This window comes from Pelecanus crispus, chromosome 5, assembly GCF_030463565.1.
Source record: "Pelecanus crispus isolate bPelCri1 chromosome 5, bPelCri1.pri, whole genome shotgun sequence".
Classification (NCBI taxonomy): Eukaryota; Metazoa; Chordata; class Aves; order Pelecaniformes; family Pelecanidae; genus Pelecanus; species Pelecanus crispus.
In genome coordinates, this window is record NC_134647.1 from 61265322 (window position 1) to 61284288 (window position 18967).

The 18967-nt window shown below is 43.1% G+C and overlaps 1 protein-coding gene across 1 annotated transcript; it reads right to left on the reverse strand.

Moving 5' to 3' along the window:
• Positions 1-1111: 1111 nt before the first annotated feature.
• Positions 1112-18428, reverse strand: CTH (cystathionine gamma-lyase). Its single transcript, XM_009489818.2, has 12 exons — positions 18267-18428; positions 16523-16604; positions 15885-15980; positions 12832-12941; positions 12031-12162; positions 9964-10021; positions 9087-9164; positions 7731-7883; positions 7396-7517; positions 5525-5577; positions 4184-4322; positions 1112-1728 (listed from the first exon to the last, which is right to left on the reverse strand). Exons 1-12 carry the CDS (start codon positions 18426-18428, stop codon positions 1708-1710), a joined length of 1206 nt encoding a protein of 401 aa, XP_009488093.2. The 3' UTR covers positions 1112-1707.
• Positions 18429-18967: the final 539 nt, after the last annotated feature.

Consider the following 18967-nt stretch of genomic DNA (forward strand, 5'->3'; position numbering starts at 1 on the left):
TGTCTGCTGGTGGATCTCCCCCGCCATAGCCCCTTCCCACCTTCCCACTCAGCCGCCAGCCTCAGTGATGCGCCACGCGCCTGCACAAATGCCAACGCAGGTAATCTGGAGCTTGTCGAGGTTTTTAAAGTTGTACTCATAATTGCATCAGCAAAACCTTATTTGCTGAAGTCTTTCCACAGAAATTGACACTGATGTGCTGCTTATGCTTAGAGTCAAAAACAGATCCAGACAGTACAGTCACAACATTTATCCTGTAGAAGTTAATAAAAAGCTACCTGCAATGTTTCGCTGATCTTACAGACAGGCTGACCAAGCATGACTCAGAATAACCACTCTGAGGGCTAGATGAAATACATTCATTTCCATCTCATGCTCAGCCTCTGCCTTGACCGTGCAGAACCCTGAGGGCTCGATTCTCCTACAGCAACAGCAGACAACAGTTATCCCTGCTCAGGGTACCACCAGGGCTCATGGCAACTGGCAGCCAGCTACAGCCCCCTCGTCTCACTTGCACATGTGTTAGCGTGTTCCGTACCATAATTTAAGGCAGTTTTTAATCAGCTAGCGAATGAAAGTCACCAAACTCGTATTTCATGGCAGCTCTCAATCTGAGAAAGAAACAAACAAACAAAAAAAGACATACACCCCCAGAAAGTCTACTTTTCATTTAGTTTGGGAAAGCTAAATGTTTTTACCACGAAAGATCTGCATAGTCAGTCTTGTAACAAATACCTGTAGTACTTGTGCCTCTTTTGTGGTTCTTCAGCACAGGTATTTAGATAAGCCACGGGGAAGTGGGCGGGAGGGCTGATGTCTGCTCAGAGATGACACCTTGCAGGGCGCTTCAGGCAGCCACCCACCACCTACCCCAAGCAAGCAGCAATGACACCATTTTCCCATAGGAAAATCTAAACAAATCCAGGGTCATTTTATCACCTGATTTTGAATGCAAGGAGTATACACAAATATCAAAACAAGTAATACGTCAGGGAAATTCAAAGCATATTTTAATTAAAATGATTCCCATTCCAAAGACAAACCAAATCGTTACCACAATCAACATTACATGATTTTTTTTTAAAAGGGAAAGAATCCTCTTTAGAAAGTTACTGTTCTTTACTAGGTATCGATTTTGCTTCATTTTCAATGCTCCATAAAATATCAACAGGTGAAAAAGCATTTAACTACATTTCCAACCTAATTAAAAAAAAAAATTAAGTTAAATCAACAGCTTTTAAGTTGGACTGTCAGATTAGAAGATATGAGAAAAATTAATTGTGCATCCTGAGGAGCACTAACAGAAACCAACCCTTTTGGCCTGACATCCTTGCAGCACTAGGGTGACAAATGAGAAACACTATTCTCCACTGAGAGAACCAGGATAATATTCCTGCATGTGCATCATGGCTGCTCTCAAACTCAACGTGTTGACTCCATAAATCCCAAGCCAAAGGATTACAATACAACAGAAATGGACCCACAGGAGAGCACAGGCTGTGTGCCACAGTGCATGGCCCATGTACAGCCAGACATCTGCAGAATAAACATAACAGCACAAAGTGACAGCTCCCCAGGAATCCAGCGTTGGATTGAACAGATTTCAATTCTCAGAGGCAAATAAAAGGAAAATAATTAGCAATTTGGCTTTCTGTGTCATCTTCTTTAGCCATTTCAGCATTGAATTCCAAGTTCCGGTTTTAAACGTCAAGCCTTATGGTCTGCAAACTGCAAAGAGAAGGAAAAACGAGATATAATTTTTTTTCATAAATGAGATATATTTTAGTATTAGATCATCTTCATGCTCTGTGCTGGCATATAGATATACATGCAGTTACTGTTGCTAATTTTCCCTATCACCAAACAAAACAAAAAAGAAAAAAAAAAAAGAAAAAAAAAAAAAGAGAGAGACAGAAAAATATAGGGACAAAACTTCCTGTCTGTACAGTACATCAGACTACTATACATCTGCTACAATTGCTGCAGGACTCAAATTTATACTTTACCTACCAATGTACCTAGCAACTTTACCTACCATGTTCTCTCACACAGACAAAACTCTGCATTTCAAACACCTTTATTGTTTTAATTCTTTTTTGTGATGCAGGTGCCTGCAGGGATGCAGAGGTGGCAGAGGAGAACAAGGTAGTGCTGAACCTAGTTCTGCCTCGGCCTTTGACTTGGAGCCAATTCAAGGTCCACCAAAGACTGTGAACTCTGTCCTCAGCGTTGCAAGGACTACTCAATAGTCACCAAATCTGCAGAACTCCCACCCAAAGAAAACAGGCAAACCATGGGAGTTATGGTGCTCCTACAGTATGAAAGTACAAGTTGGGAGAAGGGAAGAAGGGAACTTGTGCTTTTTTAGTGTGGTTATTTATTAAACTTTATTCCAATACTTGCCGAAACCCCTCTTAAGCACGTGCCTTGCTGCAATCCTTCGTTTGTCTCCTTCTCTTTGACCCCCTTGCCCACCCCACAGTGTGGCAGACAGCGTGCGGCCATGATGAAATGTTTTCACTGCCTGGTAGCAACATGTCTAATACCTACATTTGCCTGTGTGGGAGCAACATGTGATCAAGTGGATACAAACAGGTTAGAAGTATGTTTAGATTTTGTAAATCAAAGTTTTTGACTTTCCAGGAGTGAAGTTCTTTATCAGGCAAACAGGATACTTGGGAAAGGAACCTAAAATTCTGACACAGAATAACAAATTTTGTGGATGGGATTGTGTGACAGTAGTCAGCAGTTCCTGAAAACAAAAACTAAGCTTGCAACAAGATCCAAAGATCTAGAACGCATCCTTAAGCAACGGATATCCTGAGATCTCCAACAGCATTTGAAAGGACTGGCTGGTGCTTTGCTTGCTGGGCTCTGTTTGTTGCCCACCAGGATCAAAAGGACATTCTCCTTCCTCTCTCCAACACATAATTATGCTTATGAAGGTTGAAGGGATTTTAGTCTTCCATTGAAGCTCTGGAGAACAGACAAAATTAGAGGTTGAGGCAGAGTGCCTGGGTAGGCTTAAGGCATCTGGTTCACCTGCCTTGCTCACACATTCCGATCTAAAGCTGCCATGAGATTTCACATCAAGAGGAATTCTTCTGCATACCCAAAGGTCAGGGACCTCCTTCTGGGAAAAAGAAAGGACCTTTCACATGACATGATCTACTTCCTAGGATTATCTGGGAAACTCACCTAACAAGTTATCTGCAATTGCAGAAAGCAAAGACATTGGCAATGCCCTTGATAAGTCACAGCATGATAAATACGAGGTACAGTATGACATAGCATATTCTGCAATGAAATACTGGTACATCAAACTGCAAGCCTGCAGCTGCCAAAGGGAATCCAATCAGACTGATGTACCGGTTCAAAGTCAAGTGCCCATACTTCACATTTGTCAGTTATGACTAATCCTTTCCAGTTTAAAAAAAAAAAAAAAAGCTTGCAAAACCCCCCATTATTCCTTCAGTCAGAGCATTAGCTGATCCAAAGCATAGCACAAAGCTGTGTAGGACCAAAACACAATACACATTTAACTAGCCTTTCCCCTGCACATATGCATGTGTGTATACTCGTACACAGACGCATATACACCTCATGTATTTTAGGAAACCTGCCTTGAGAAGAAAAGACCCAATACAGCATTACATTAATTAACACGTGTAAAGAACAATTCTAATATATTGTCTGAAATACAGAATTGTGGGTAGAGGAGTAGAAGTAGTGCGTGTAAAGGAAATAGTGTTACTCAAATATTAGACTTACTGTCTGGTAGAAGCTCTTTTCTTGAAGGTCCTTAATATATGTCAACCTTCTCTAAAACTATAACACGAAAAATCGGAAGCACACACTAAGCACTTAGCTGCTGAAGTGAGTCTGAGGGGAGGCTCTCATATAGGCATCAATCCCTGTCACTTGGATGCCAGGGACATCTCGTCTGCTGTAAGAATCCTCATGAATTCAAAATTGTGACTATCAAGGACTGTAAGCCTTGCTGGAAAGAAAAACCTAACAATGAAAGTTTTAAAACCCGACACACACTCTGCAAGGTATGCTTATGAGTAGTTTAAAAATTAAGTGAGGTAAGAATTACGAGCAGACAGTTTAGTGAGGAAGGCAGAGGACTAGAGAGGAAATTATTTTTAGAGCAATGGCACTAAGGTAATAACCCACTTACTGCAGCTTTCAGAGCTTGGTCTAGGTCTTCCAGTAAATCTTCTTCATCTTCCAAACCAACAGACAGGCGAACTAATGTATCACTGATTCCAAGAGCTTCTCTATCTTCTTTAGGCACCGAAGAGTGAGTCATGATGGCCCTGGAGATAAAAAAATAGCCTTTTTTTCTAAGAAGTGCTTACTTTTATTGGTAAAGACCAAACAAATTGGTTTCCTGCCAGCATCTCCTGAAATACCATAAAGACTTCACACCTTTTGTGCACCACTTGCTGGTTAACCCACAGGTGGAAAGAGATCAGCTACTGTAAATTATGCGAACTCCGGAGAACTCAATGACTTGTATATCCCAGTGTTTCAATATAGTATTTCCAAGCTACAAATGATGAATAAGAAGCGGATACTTAATCGGGAAATGCAAAAGGAGGAAAAAAAATCCTATTCCTCTTCCTGCCAGATTTTTTTTTAGGTTTTTTTTCTGAAAGATAGTATTTAAAAGCTCTACTTTAAGCACGTGGAGAAACAGCTATAGTATGCAATCTCCAGTATAAAATCTCCAGGTTTTTTTTTTAACTTCTGTTTTCTCAGATCACTTATCAAATTGGACCACTTACATTGAAGAGTTTATTCTCTCCAGCTACGGAGGATATAGGTAAGAAGCTATTTCCCCCATATGCTCAGTCACTGACATCCACCAGTTAGCAATTACCTTTCAGCTGCTTGAGTGTTTCAAGATGTGCTGTTATTCTAAAATGAGCAACTAAAATGATTTAGCATATGTTTAGTCATAACTTTCCATGTATCTTTTTGAAAAGCAAAATGGATTTATGTAAAATAATCTAATTCCATAAAAGTCCTATTTTTAGCCTTTTAATTTAGACAGGGGCAACTAAGCTTTACTAAAAACCCGACAAAATTTACCTGACATGGACACAAATGCAATTCGGTGTAGCATACTGAACACGCCCTCTTGTGTAAGCAGGCAGAATGGCACACCTCCTTCCTCAACAGTGTGACCAAATCTGCTCAGTACCACATATTCAAACACACGCTAATTTCTTGGATTCGTTGTCATAGCAACAAATTGCAGCTCAGTCTCCCAGTTAAAACAAGGAAGCGTGGAAATTCTTTCATCACTGCATTCTTACATTCACAAAAGTCACACTCATTTCTGGAGTAACCACTGGGTTTTGTGCTATACAGCATACCATTTTTGAATCTCAATTATATGCAAAATATCTTAGCTCTGTGTACTAGAAAATTTTAGAACTCCCATCAAAATAGAGTAGAAACTTTTTTGTTACTCTGCAGCTTTTTTAGACTTTTAAGTTGAAGAATGACTTACGGATGCTCTGCTAGGCTTTCATATCCTCCTAGACTCTCAGCCAGCGCAAAAACCTACAGGAAAAATGAAACAGAAGTTAATGCAAGAAGTGTAAGCCTATGAATGCTTAGAAAGAGACAGTTAATGAAAAAGCAATGTTTAGTGGTTGGGGTTTTTTTCCCCCTAAGTTTTTCTATATTAACTTTTATATTATGAAAGGTATTAGCTGTAATTACCAAAAAAGTGTACATTTAGCAGGTAAGAGCTATTAAGATTTAGAATAGACTTATCCTAAAAAGGCTCTAAAGAGATGCTGATGCAAAACTGAAATAACTCGGGAGTAGTTTCTAGAATGCATGGGCAGCAATGGAGGAAGAGCAGAAGGGAAAATGCACAACACGAGGGAGCAGGTTCTGCCTGGGCACCACCAGCGTCTTCATTCTGTTCAGAGGAAGGTTAGAGCAGGCTGCCTGAACAAAGTAAGAGTGAGATCTCAAAAATTTCAGTTAAGGTTGAAGTGGTTTTATCCTATCCTCACATACTCTTCTTTCAGCATCACTTATCAATGTTCACGTTTAACACCTATGCTTTTCAGGCTGGCAAGTAGCAGACCTGATGGGGATAAACCCCAAACATTTAAGATTCTCCTCATAAGGCTGAATAGATCTTTTCACTCATTGCTTGGGTCTGATGGTTAGTTTAGTATTTTGAAAACCAGCCTAAATTTCTCAGTGCCCAACAGGACCAGTGTTTGTGAAAAGCTTACTGTTATTTAGCTGCTCTTTGAATTATGGACATATATTCCTGGATGACAAAAAGGCTTTCTAGAGAGCCAACTGCACTCAAACATGTATTCACAATTTGTCTTTTGTGAATGCACTTACTGCCCTCAACATTTCTCTCCAGCCCTGGTTGCTCATATTGACTTTTTTCCCCTTTAAAAAAAAAAACAAAACAACTAAACCTATCAACCAAAGAATCCTCTTCTCAGCCTGGTTTAAGGAAATGGCTTTACTTTTGTACCAATCTAGTGACAAACTGATGGTTATCCAAGTCAAAGGGCTGAAGTGAATATACTTATAAGGGACTACTTCTGGAATGTACTCTCTGATGCTTTTTGTCAAAGCTGGTAGATCTCCTGCGCCTGGATTAAATGCTCTCTCATGTAAATGGATATTTTGTGGGAAAAGCCTATTTTTAGTAACTTCATTTTCAGTTGATGACATTAACTGACAAGTAAGAAAGATAGAGAGGAGAAGGAAGTTCTAATTTACCTTTGTCAATTATTACTGATCTGTTTTTCCAAGAACGAACAGCAAAAACACAAGAGCCGGATGCAAACTAACCAGAGATCAAGACTAGCAAACACATTAAATAGCACAGGCAGAATTAATACATTGCAAAGACAAAGGCAAAAGCCTATGGTTTAGGTAACTCAAACAAACAGCTATTCTCCAACTGAGGGACTCCCTCTTTGCTTCAAGACTCATGTAATTTCTCAATAGGTTTTCATCTTGACGAGTACTCTGAAATATTACAACAGTATTACACCAGCCACAGCTTCTCTGCTTTCAAATACTACAGGTATTTTTGCAAAAGGCTGGTATACAGGCCCTTTATTAGAAGCAATGCCTGGGCTAACCTGGACATATTACACCCTACTGTGTAAACAAATACTTCAAATGAGCTGAGACATCCTTTTCTTCCCTCTCATTAGCCTCCCATTTACAAATAATCTGTTATTTAGAGATGGTTACACCCAAAAGGCTTTAGGAGCTTTGCAAGTATAGAGAAAGACTCCCCACCTCAAGAAAAACCACTTCCTTCCATTATCACCCTCAGAAGGACAGGCTCAAGTCCCTCTAAGATAGTATGTATTTACCGTCATTTACCTTTAAATTCTTGAGAAAGGTAGCAGCATGTTCGAGATTTCCTTTAATGTAAAAGGTTACCATCCCAGGACAGCCAGTACACTGCCGCTTGATCAACTCATGCTGAGGGTGTGAAGGCAAGCCTGAAATTTGTAGAAGTTCCTTTAAGTTAATTACCATCACTTCAAAGGGTAAAGCAGCTCACCCTCAGCTATGCAGAAACAGCCCATTGCCAAGGTGGACACCTAAGCCAGAGTCACTAAATATGAAGGGTGCACAAACGACACGTAGTATTACAGTACCCAAATCCAGCCTCACTCTAAGATGTCACCTGCTCTGAAGTCTTGCCAACCTACCTGGGAAAATTACTTTCTCCACCCGGGAATCTGACTCAAGAAATCGAGCAACAGCTAATGCGTTGTGGAAATGTTGTTTCATCCGGACTTGCAGTGTCTTCAAACCACGATTGCACAGGTAACAGTCAAAGGCAGATGGAACAGCTCCAAGAGCTACAGAAATTGAAACAAAATTCCACATAAACCAAAGGGATTTTTGGCTTTAGTAAAACTAACCACAGTCCTAATTTCCAAAATTTCTAAAGTTAGAACAAGACAAGTGGAAAGACATCTGATGCGATCTGTCTTCCTCATCTCACACATACGGGAAGCCAATTAATGAGGCAAATTAACAAAGTGAAGACTCGAGGATTAAAGTCAGCAGACATAATATACATTTACTCCTGTTGTAGACAGGAGGCAGACAGAACACTGTACAGAAATTTGTTCATTACAAATAAGAAGCAGTAAAATTGTTAAAATCAACCTATATACAAAAATTCTGCTTTAGGCATATCCTCTGATGTGTGAATGAGCTTAAAAAAACCCAGATGTACTTGACATGAGTTAGATGAAATTAAATAAATGCATAACTTAAAGGTTTGTATCCCTCTTCATGTACGAAGTCAAGTGAATATAGGAAACGATTGTGCTCTTTCTGCACGGTCTTAACTATAACCTAAAGAGAGATTTTGTGAGCAGTCATGTCCCATGTAACTGCACGTGCTGCACACAGAAAACAGGCTGCAGCTGCTCCGCATCTGATGCTTTCAAGACGTGCTACATCTCCTGCCTCTGCACAAGATGCCCAGAGCACAGGCAGAGCTCTCCATGCCATAGCAGCATGGGGCTCTGGGAAGCGTGCTTGGGAGAGACTCTGCAGCTCAGTCCTCCCTCGGGAGCAGTGGGGCACATGCTTCTCAGGGAAAGCAGGCATAGAGGGGAATTACAGCCCTGCAGTACGGAGTGCTGCCTGCATTCAAACACCTGCCACCAGACAATTCAACCCACTCACCAGCCCCTGGTGAACAAATGTTGAACAACCCACACTGCTCTCAGCATTTTCCTAGAAGTAGTTAGGAAGTGGAGACCAGTGTCTTTAACTTTATTTGAGAGAGAAGCCACAGAAGCATACTGAAAGCTATTGTGTTTGCATAAGGCCACCCTATGTACCAGTGAAAGGCAGGGAAGAGAATTCAGGTTCCTACATCTGTGTTACCGCTTTCTCTGTGGTCATTTACACTTCTGCACATTTAAATGCCTGAGCTGCATCTCTAGATAGATTTCATACTTGTGTGCATCCAACATGCCTCCCATTATGAGCTGGTATATTTGAATACAATTCATTTTAAGGCATTTCCTACGTTGAATACTTACAGTTTTGTAAGAATTTGAGCCTTTCGTAGAGATCATCACAGTTTACTGAAACAAGTCCCATTACAACATCACTATGCCCTAAAAATTCAAGAAGACAAGAACAGAATCAGCCACTCCATCTGCTCCACGGTTCTGCCACAAATCCCCATTTTCTCAGTCTTGGTGCTAATACAGTCCCATTTTTGCGAGACACTGGGTTCCTTCTCATTGCTACAGCCATCGTCCCTGTGCCGCACATGAATGATAAGGCAGATTTCATTTTTTTCTAAAGCTCTGGTCAGCAGTGTGCTCTGCTGTGTGCTGCACGCATGCCCCCAGACACTTCCCAAGCCCGCCACCACTAACTACCAGAAAGCAGGACATTGTACGGGAATCAGGTGTGTCCTGCGGAGCAGCATCAGGCTGCTGTCTTAGCGAGAGTGAACACCAGCTGGAAAACCTTCCCTTCTATCTGCACCACCACAGACATGTGGTTATAACACAACTACAGTCATGTTAGCTCCGAGTCTGGGCTGTTTGGGAAACAATACAGTGAATGTGCTTCTGGACAGGCTCCAACACAGCTGTATGAAACCTCCTTTGAATCTTAATATAACTTCTGGCAGCTACCTTCTACTGAAGCCACTTGCTTTGTTGTAGTCAAATTAAAGCCAACATGGCTATAAATACCTCTAGGTCTATTACTTGAAGTCAGGTCAATATTCTTTCTCCCAGGGATAGTTGAGGAGCTACGAAGACTAATCATCTATTCAATGGTCCATCTCCTCTAATGGTCCATCTAAGAATTACTGGCAGACACATTGGCTTTTGTGAACTGCCCACAGCCAGAATGGCTTTTAAATAGCCAGCCTGAGTTGTGTTGAACTCTCCTACTTACCGTTCATGTATTTGGTTGCAGAATACATACAAATATCAGCCCCCAGAGATAAAGGACGCTGAAATGAAATGAAAATAATAGGTCCAATTAAAGCCTGTGTGCACTCTGGTTCATTTCAAGCTATCCAGAAAGGCTGTTATGGAACACAAAAAATAACAATAGATGGAGAAACTAAAAAAACCCCCAAAACTTCACACAAAACTTAGCACCTTAGACATAAAAACCTGAGAATGAAGACAGATAGAATATGTGACAAAAACAATAGTACAGGAAAGCACTCTGAATGCAAGATAAGCACAATACAAAGAACCCACAATAAAATGTGATTGAAAAGCACTGGTGTAATTCCCACTGGCTTCAGGGAGAGGAGTGATTGAATACATCTAACATATAGCCCATTCACATTTATGGGGGAAAAGAAAAAGTTATATTACTTAGCTGAGGCAGGGATAAGTAATGGTATTTACTCTAAAGTATATTTCCTTAGAAAATGAAGACCTCAACATAGTCTGCAAAGCAAAAAAAATTGCATTGTTTTCTAGATATCAGCATTGGTGATACTGTACTGGAAGAACAATTGAAAACCTGAAGAAAGTGCGAAGGGTCTTGTTTGCCAGGTGTCTCTTCCCTAACCTCCCAGCTTTCTCCCCAGAAGTCTTTTTAAGGTGAGGCAAACTGAGATGTTGATAGGCAAGAAGTTATGAACAATCTATTTTTTTTTTTAAATCAGTCCCTAAGTAAAGGACTTTGCACTTAATATAAACGTATTATAAAGACCGAAGAGTATCAACATGTTAAAAGGTAACAAAGAAAGCAGATTTAGAATAAAAGACTGCTGCTGTCAGATTAAACATGGACATCTATTCAAGGAATGTGGATAATGTGCATTCCCAATGTACAGCCAGGAGAATGGTAGCATAAACACCAGTGCCTTTTACATTCAATATTGCTGTATAAATCACTCTAAAATTATGATCTGCTTAGTACAGTGTAGCAGCAGCAGCAGTCTGGAGGGGTTTAAAGACATTACCTATTATGCTTCCTAGAATTAATCATTACAACTCACTGACTTTTAGCACCAGGCCAATAAAAGATACATTAACTAGCTCATATATCCAGATGCTCACTTTTCTTCTTTCACTCATGTCTTTCTGAAGTAATATGCATTGGGGGCGGTCACCAAGCCTTTGGTATGTACAAGACAAACTCAAGTGTTGCTTTAGCTAAGCATTAACACTTTCTGTGAAGTTCTCTTAATTTATAAAGATCTCAGCACCCTTAACAAAAACAAAGACACCTTGCCTTTTGTACTCATAAAAAAGTTCTACTTTAGACCTAAAATACAAGGGATTAACTTGGTCTCCTAGGAAATATACATGAATATTTCTAGCCCTTGTTAAGATGAACAAGACTTCAAAGTTTATTATTCCAAAGCATTTTTAGAACTTAAGAAATTGTCTTTGCTTCATGTATTCTAGTTATAAAAGCAGAAGAGTTATGCCAGTTATTCAAGATCAAAACTACAAATGTCTAAGCCACACATTAACCAAAATATTGAAGAAAAGGTAACTTGAATGTCTCAAAGAAAGAGTTAACAAAGTTTGCTTGTTTTAACTTCTTCTTCCACGACCTTTTTCAGAATATCAAGTGGTTCAGAACAGATCATAAACAGCATATACAAAAGAGTTGGTATAAAAAGGCCCAAGTTAGAAAACAGGCCTGTTATGATTTCCACCAGTGAGAACTAAAAAACGTGATTTTTGAATGACCGAGAAGCCGTTCTCCCAATGGCTTTCCTGACTGTCTTGATTCACTGTGTTTACCTGACTGCTGAGCTATATTGGTTTTGCTGGTAGCATAGTGGTATGTGGCTAGCTATAAAATACTTTGCACACCATCTTTACTAATGTAAACAGCGGCAGTACATGGGTTGTATTTAGGAACAGAACAGGTAATTTTACAATGCATAGATCAAAACTACAGTTCCTTGGTGGTGCTTCCATTTTAAAAATGTATCTTTGAATACATTGAAATAATGGGGTAATTGTAAACAAAGGAAGGGCTTACCTGGAAATACGCAGACATAAAAGTGTTGTCTACCACCAGAATAACATCTTTATGCTTATGTACTACATCTGCACAGGCCTGAATGTCAATGACCTTCAGTGTGGGGTTTGTGGGCGTTTCAATCCAAACGAGCTGCAGTAATTCAACAACACAAAACATCAGTTTAGAGATTTTATAATGCTGGTGATGATACATGTGTAAGTCATAAGTGCTTTTAAAAGTTGACTCGCTGAATGTCAGCTTCTTGTGCAGGTTTGTAGAGTGGAAATAAGAAAGTGTCCCCACTGAAGAAAGGCAAGGTTTCTTGAGTGAGGTAATGTTCTCCACAAAAACAACTGATACATGGGAAGAACATCAAAGCTTCTGAAAACTGAAGTGCATCACATCTGAAGAAAGTCTGACATAGCTAGAAGACAGTCTTTATGCCCAAACGTTTGTAAGCCTTTTCCAGCTGAATTACCTTCCACTAGAACGGGGGATTATCTGCTCCAGTGCCATGGAGCACCTCCTCCTCCTCCAACCTTGGTGTTCCCTCTGTTGTTTCTTACCTTTTCCCCTCCTCCTCCCTCTCTCCATCATGGTTTTTTTCCCTTCTTAAAACGTTTTCAATGAGGCACCACAAACGTCACTAAGTGGCCTGCAATGGGGACGTGTTGGAGCCAGCTGTGCCCCAACCTGTCCCCACAGAGGCCATCCATGCAGTCCTCTCTGCTTGACACATATACACAATACAACAAGAGCAAGAATAAAATTGTTTAACGACATTGAGCAACAAAGTTCAGCAATTTCCCTCTTCCCTACCTTGGTCTCCGGTGTAATTGCAGCTTCCAGGCACTCCATTTTTGTGCAGTCAACAAAAACTACGTTTAAACCCATTTTCATGGCTACTTTCCTGAAGTATCTGTTTGTGCCTAGAAAAACCCAAACAAAACCAAACCAAACAACACACAAAAAATCAGAGACACAAAATGAAACAACTTCCTTAACTGATCTCCAGTGTCTTGTACGCATCCACAGAAAGTCAGGAGAGTACAGTTTTATGCTGTACACCATAAATGGCACATTAGTGTTTTTTCATTTCTAAAAAGTTTAAAGATTGCTGTACTTTTAAACATCATGGTAAAGTAATAATGGGAATATAGAATCAGAGTGATTTATGAAGTACTTTCAATTAATAGCTGTTGGGGTTTTTTAAATCAGAAAATTAAATAGACCCCTTCTCCTTTGTCTGCTTCTAACTTTTCCTCCAGCCCTTTGCCATGCACAAGCTAGTGGTTCCAGTTTTTATATCGTTTTTCCCCCACCCCACTTTTAATAACTTTTTTCCACCACATATTTTCAAACTCTTTTTTTCTATTTAACAAGCTTAATTGAGAATCTGGGAGAAGAAGAATCAAGGGGAAGACTCCAGGTACTGTGTTTCTCATCATTCCATTAAATACATATGTAGCAAGGAATGCAAAAAAGTGATTATTTCCTCCCTTTCAGTCTTTGAAGCCTTTCATTGGAAAGATTAAAAGAAGAAACCAGAAGCCACCAGTTGATCACTAGATGTGCAACACTGACTATGTGGCAACAATGCCTGGATTAAAAATTAATTCATTAGGTCTTTCTGCCAAGGTTATTCGACATTTACTCACTTACGCAGAACAGCAGTTTGCCAGCTAGCCATAGTCATAGTACATGCAGGGTATGATTCTGTGTGCTGAACATGATGTCTGAATGTTTTTTTTTTTAAAAAGAAAACACTTTTATTTCCACAATAAGCTATATATTATATTCTCTCTTGTGCTGTAAGAAGTTTATTCAAGCATGGGAAATTTGCACATAGGCTGTCAACTCTACAAATACAAACCACAGAAAAGTTGCTTTATAGTAGTCTTACATACTTTTAATAATAGCACACTACAAAAAACCTTAGATGGAAATGAGAGGTTATACTGGAAGTAGCCCTTTTAAGAAGTTACAGCAATGGCTCAGAATTCAGAGGCGTCAACTACCTACAGCTCCTCCTCACACCTCCCAAAACACATGTCTCTTAAACATGTCCCAGGCAATATGCTTTCCAGCATTGCCCAAGAGCTTTTCGTTCTCTTTTACTGTTTCTCTGACAACCTTGAATACTGTGGACTCATCTGAGCAAGCAAGTGCAGTACTGCTTTCCTATCCAACCAGGCTTTTTACAAAAAAACGCGCTAAAAGCTTACCAAAGCTAGCGTACCCTTGAGGGAGCAGGGACACATGCCAGCACTCAGTACCCAGTGACTCAAAGGTTGCTATTACAGGGCTGAAGTATGAAAGGCTGCACAGGGCAAGCATGGTGGAGGAGTAAACCCTGCACGGCAAAAAGGAGTCGGTGCAGGCAACAGCGAGGAAGTGGCTGACAAAGGACCAGGCTGCAGCGTGCAAGAACACGAGCAAGAAAGATGACTAGGAACAGCCAGAAGAACACAGTCTAGGAGAAAAGCAAGCAGGGACATAGGGAAAAAGGAGCCCCTAACATCTGAGGGAAGAATGAATGGGCTGAACACATACTGGCCATGGCGGCCAGTGGCAGATCTGCAGATGTACCATGCCATGGGGTGTGAACTCTACCGAATAAGGCTGTCTGTGGGGAAGCCAGTCTCTTTACAACAAAAGTATGGAAAAAATTCAGGGAAGAAACAATGAAATTAATCTCTGCAGAAACCACCACAGGCTGAGGCTTTAATGAGTAGGTGAACTGGTTTTGCTTGAAAAATACACCTATGGGCATTTCTGAAGTGAGGAACTGATAATATGCTTTTGCCAAATGACTTTGATTCACTGAGATCTGTGGTGGGATGGCCATGAATTAAAGGAGCAGACTGTTGGTAGGGATTCCTGCTGTCTTCACTCAACTTAGCTCCAGATGTACTTTGGAGAAGAGCTATTTGGCATGACAGAATTAAGACATTAAAATCAAATGTGTGTATTTATATTTGATATGCACAAGCACAGAGAACTGACTGGCAAACAGTAATCACTCTTAGTGATAGGAAAGGTCTTAACTCTTGCTAAAAGGTCTTCCAACTATTGCTTGGGAAAACGCTACCTGTTGCTGGCCTCTCTAACTTTCCTTTGAAAACAAAGCAGATTTGATCTCTTTGTGCTAAGGCCTTCGAGCAGATGAAGGGAGACAAGCTTCGCTGATCAGTGAAACACACGAGTTGGGCACTAAGGACACTGACTGTCACAGCTTATGCTGCCAGACTCCCCTGCTACAGACTTTTGGGTGGCATCAACCTTTTGAAGGACTTCAGCAGAGGTGGATGAGCTCTGTTTGCTCCTAGGGAGTTTCTTGGAAGAATGGATCAAAAAAAACCTGCACGATCAAAACCTAATAGTGGGCTGCAGCATCACTGAAGCATTCAGAAGACATGGGCGTAACAGACGCAACTTGTGCTTTCAGGGAAGATGACAGAATAGTTGTCTGAAACAGTCCAGACAAAATGCTGGTTGGCAAAGGGTCAAACCTGGGAAAGGAATAGTAGAAACACCAGAAGCCGGAAAGCCGTGTTACATTGGACTGCAGGGGGTCCTGCTCTGCAAACAAATCTGTGCAAGGCTAGCATGTTGCTATTTTCCCCTCGTTCAAGTATACATTACTAGTTCGCTATATTTTTTAAACCTCCATGTTGTGCCACAGAATCTTTCAGTGTTTGAATTTCTGACACCAGAATCAGACAGGAGTATTCTGTGTTCTCATCAAGTGAAAAGGCTTTGAAGAAAAGTAAGGTCCTACGTGGAAAATTCAGGAAGTTAATGAGAATCACAAATAGGTACATTTATCATTTGCACAATGAAGTTCAAAAACACACTTGTGCTTTACATACCTCCATAGACATCATCCATGCAGATAATCGTATCCCCTGCTTTTAACAGGTGAGTAATATTCAAAGTAGCAGCTAAGCCAGAGGCATAAGCTAAACCTAAAACGGAAAAGAATAAATGGCAGACAGACTGTATTTTAACATGATACAACCTTGTCAAACTTGCCTTCGCTTTCCTCACTTTGCTTTTAAAAGGAACCTGTTCTGTCACTCTCACTTATGCTATCTTGTTAAGTTGATTCAGTAAAAGCAGCAGCCTGATTTTACACAGGGTGGAACCCAGGATGAACACTGGTAACACAGTCTGGTAACAACTGCTGCGGGGCTCCCGCTCCCCAATGCATTCAGCGCTGCTGCACAAGGATGGATTCAGTTTAGCTTAAGCATCAAAGGCAGCAAGAGGAAGCAAAGTCACTACATGAAGTCCAATGATTGAGCTGGACTTTCCTGAACAATAAGCTCTTTTCACACCATGAAACAGCTCTTGCCCATAACCAGTAGTCAGCAGCTGTGAAAGCCTTGCTGTCATACAACTGCTGCTGACAACTCAGTGTCCTTGCTCCCCAAGTAATGCCTACTGTAGACACTGTCAGGAGGCACACACACTGACATCTTGCTTGAGGAACCTATTAATTGCTTACAGTATTTAGCTCCATCTAGCGCTGCCACAGCCTTCTCCAGGCAATTCCGGGTAGGGTTTCCACTCCGGCTGTATTCATAACCCTATTGTGAAAGCAAGAAAAAAATACAACTTGAGAGAGCACTGAGAAAGTTTTGTACAATAATAGTCCTAGGTTCCTTAAAAAGTCCTCACTCTCAACACTGAGGTTACACATCCACCTCTGCCAAGAACAGCAGGCTGGTTTTCTGGCTACGTCAAGCTGCTGTACACAACACTCCATTGGGTGTCCCCAACGTGAAAACAGTTTCTGGGGATGCACTGGGGGAAGTATTGTACTGCTAGCCACTCCTACTTTTTCCTAGATATCCATCTCCAGTCACTGTTGGAGAAAAGGTCTTGGTGTGACACAGTCCACTCATTCTTATGTTACCAGCAAGAATGTGTCCCATCTATCTCCACGATGCTCTGCTTGAAAGATGGGCAAGTGCCAACCTGTACCCATCAAAACTTCTTGAAAGCTCAAACATTTCCCTGGCATGCAATCAGGCCAAGTTCCACACTTCAGTGCAACAGCTTTTATGTGAATACTGAGAAAATTTAACAAGAAAAAAAATACTCATGCATGCATGGATGCACTTGTTACAGAGAGAACCTGGCTAAGCATCCTGGTATTTGCGTACTTTCAGGATTTCTGCTTAATGACAACCTCATCATATTCAGGAATCTGGCAGACCGCTCTCACGGAGCTTCCGGCAAGAACGTGGCCACTCTATCATCAGTACATGAACGCAGCAGCATGTGACTCCTTCTTCTGTGGTCTTCAACACAGCTACCTACTTACAAGCATTCACAATTTTAGTCTGTGTAAGTGATTTTGCGTGGAATCAAAGATCACAAGGCAAATTCCTATTGCCCAACCGGCACATTGTGATGTTCAAACCTCAGGTTTGGGACAAATACCGATTTATGAGTTGCAAATTTGTGTTATTTCCCTCATACACACATGGCAGCAATCCGAAACTTCATGATAGTTCAACGCAAACACTTTCCAGTACTTTCTACAACACATCCACAAAATACTTGTGTAATATTCATTTGGTCTGGAAGGACAACTGAAGCAGCCTGTTACGCAGTCTGTGTAAGTGAGAAAATGTATTCTGCTTGGGCTCAGTGGCAAAGTGAAAGCACTGTTATCACGCAGTCTTCAAGAAGGTCCCCAGCTGCATGCAAACCCCCCGACCAAGGCGCGAACCTTCCCGCGGTCAGCAGCTTCCTGCACCCAACGCCCATGCACGCCTCAGAGCGGAGGATGCCGAGCCCAAAGCGCACTGGATGCTCCCCTTCGTGGGGCTTTCACATGGAAAATCACCCTAAACGTGCCTTCCAGCCCACCGCGGGAGAACCCCTCTCTTCCAGTGGGAAAAAGACGTTTGGTCATTTTTTTTTTTTTTTCAGGAGCTAGCACGAGGGAAAACATTTCCACGCGCTGCAAACCGGTACCCCCCCCCCGCCCTCCCCTTCCCGGGGGCCTGCCGCCTTCCCGGACCACCCCCCCCCCCGGCCGGCCAGCACCTCCCGGGGCTGCCCGCCGGGCCGGGCTGGGCCATGCCGGGCCGCGGGCCCTCGCGGTGTCCCCGGCCGCGCCCCCAGACCCCGTCCGAGCGCGACGTCTTTGGCCCCAGACCCCCGCGCCGCCCCGGAGCCCCCCGCGGGGCCGAGCGGGGCCAAGCCCGCCTCGGGGCTCCGCCGGCGGCCGCACTCACCGCGTGCTGCCCGGGGGCCCGCTGCTTGAAGGTGGTGGAGAGGGAGATGGGCGGCACCACGGCGGCCGAGCGCCACTGCTCGGGCTCCTGCCCGGCGTGGATGGCCTGCGTGGCGAAGTGCGCGAAGGGCGGCAGGAAGCCCCGCTCCCCGCCGCGCTCCATGGCCGCGCTCCCACTGCCGCCGCCGCCGCCGGCACCACAGACACCGCCACCGCCGCCGCCCCGCCCCCAGGGGCCCGGCGCGGGCGGGGCCTCGCCGCCGCCCCCCATTGGCTGGGGCGGGGCGGGGCGGGGCCGGGCAGCGCCCGCGCCGCAGGGCGGGGAGCGACGTCCCGCTGAGGCACCGCCCGCCCGCTGGGGGGCGCCGCCGGACCCCAGCGCGGCCCGGGGGTGGCGGGAGCGGCGGCGGCGGGGGGCGGCCGGGCTGGGGCTGCTCCTCCGGCCCGGTGCCTGCAGCGGTAACGGCAGCGCTGTCCCAGCCCACGGACCGCCGGAACGGCCCCGCGGGCAGGTCAGGCAGTGAGTCAGCGTGGCTCGGTCCCGGAGAGCAGGCGTTCCTGCCAGCAAAGAGCCGGCGGCCCGGCAGCCCGGCGACCAGCGGCCTTGGCTGCAGGCGGCAGAAGGAGGGCGAGGGGGCGGGCGCCGTAGCTGGCGGCAGGTGACAGGGGGTCCGGTGGCCCCACCGAGCCATCCCCGGGGAG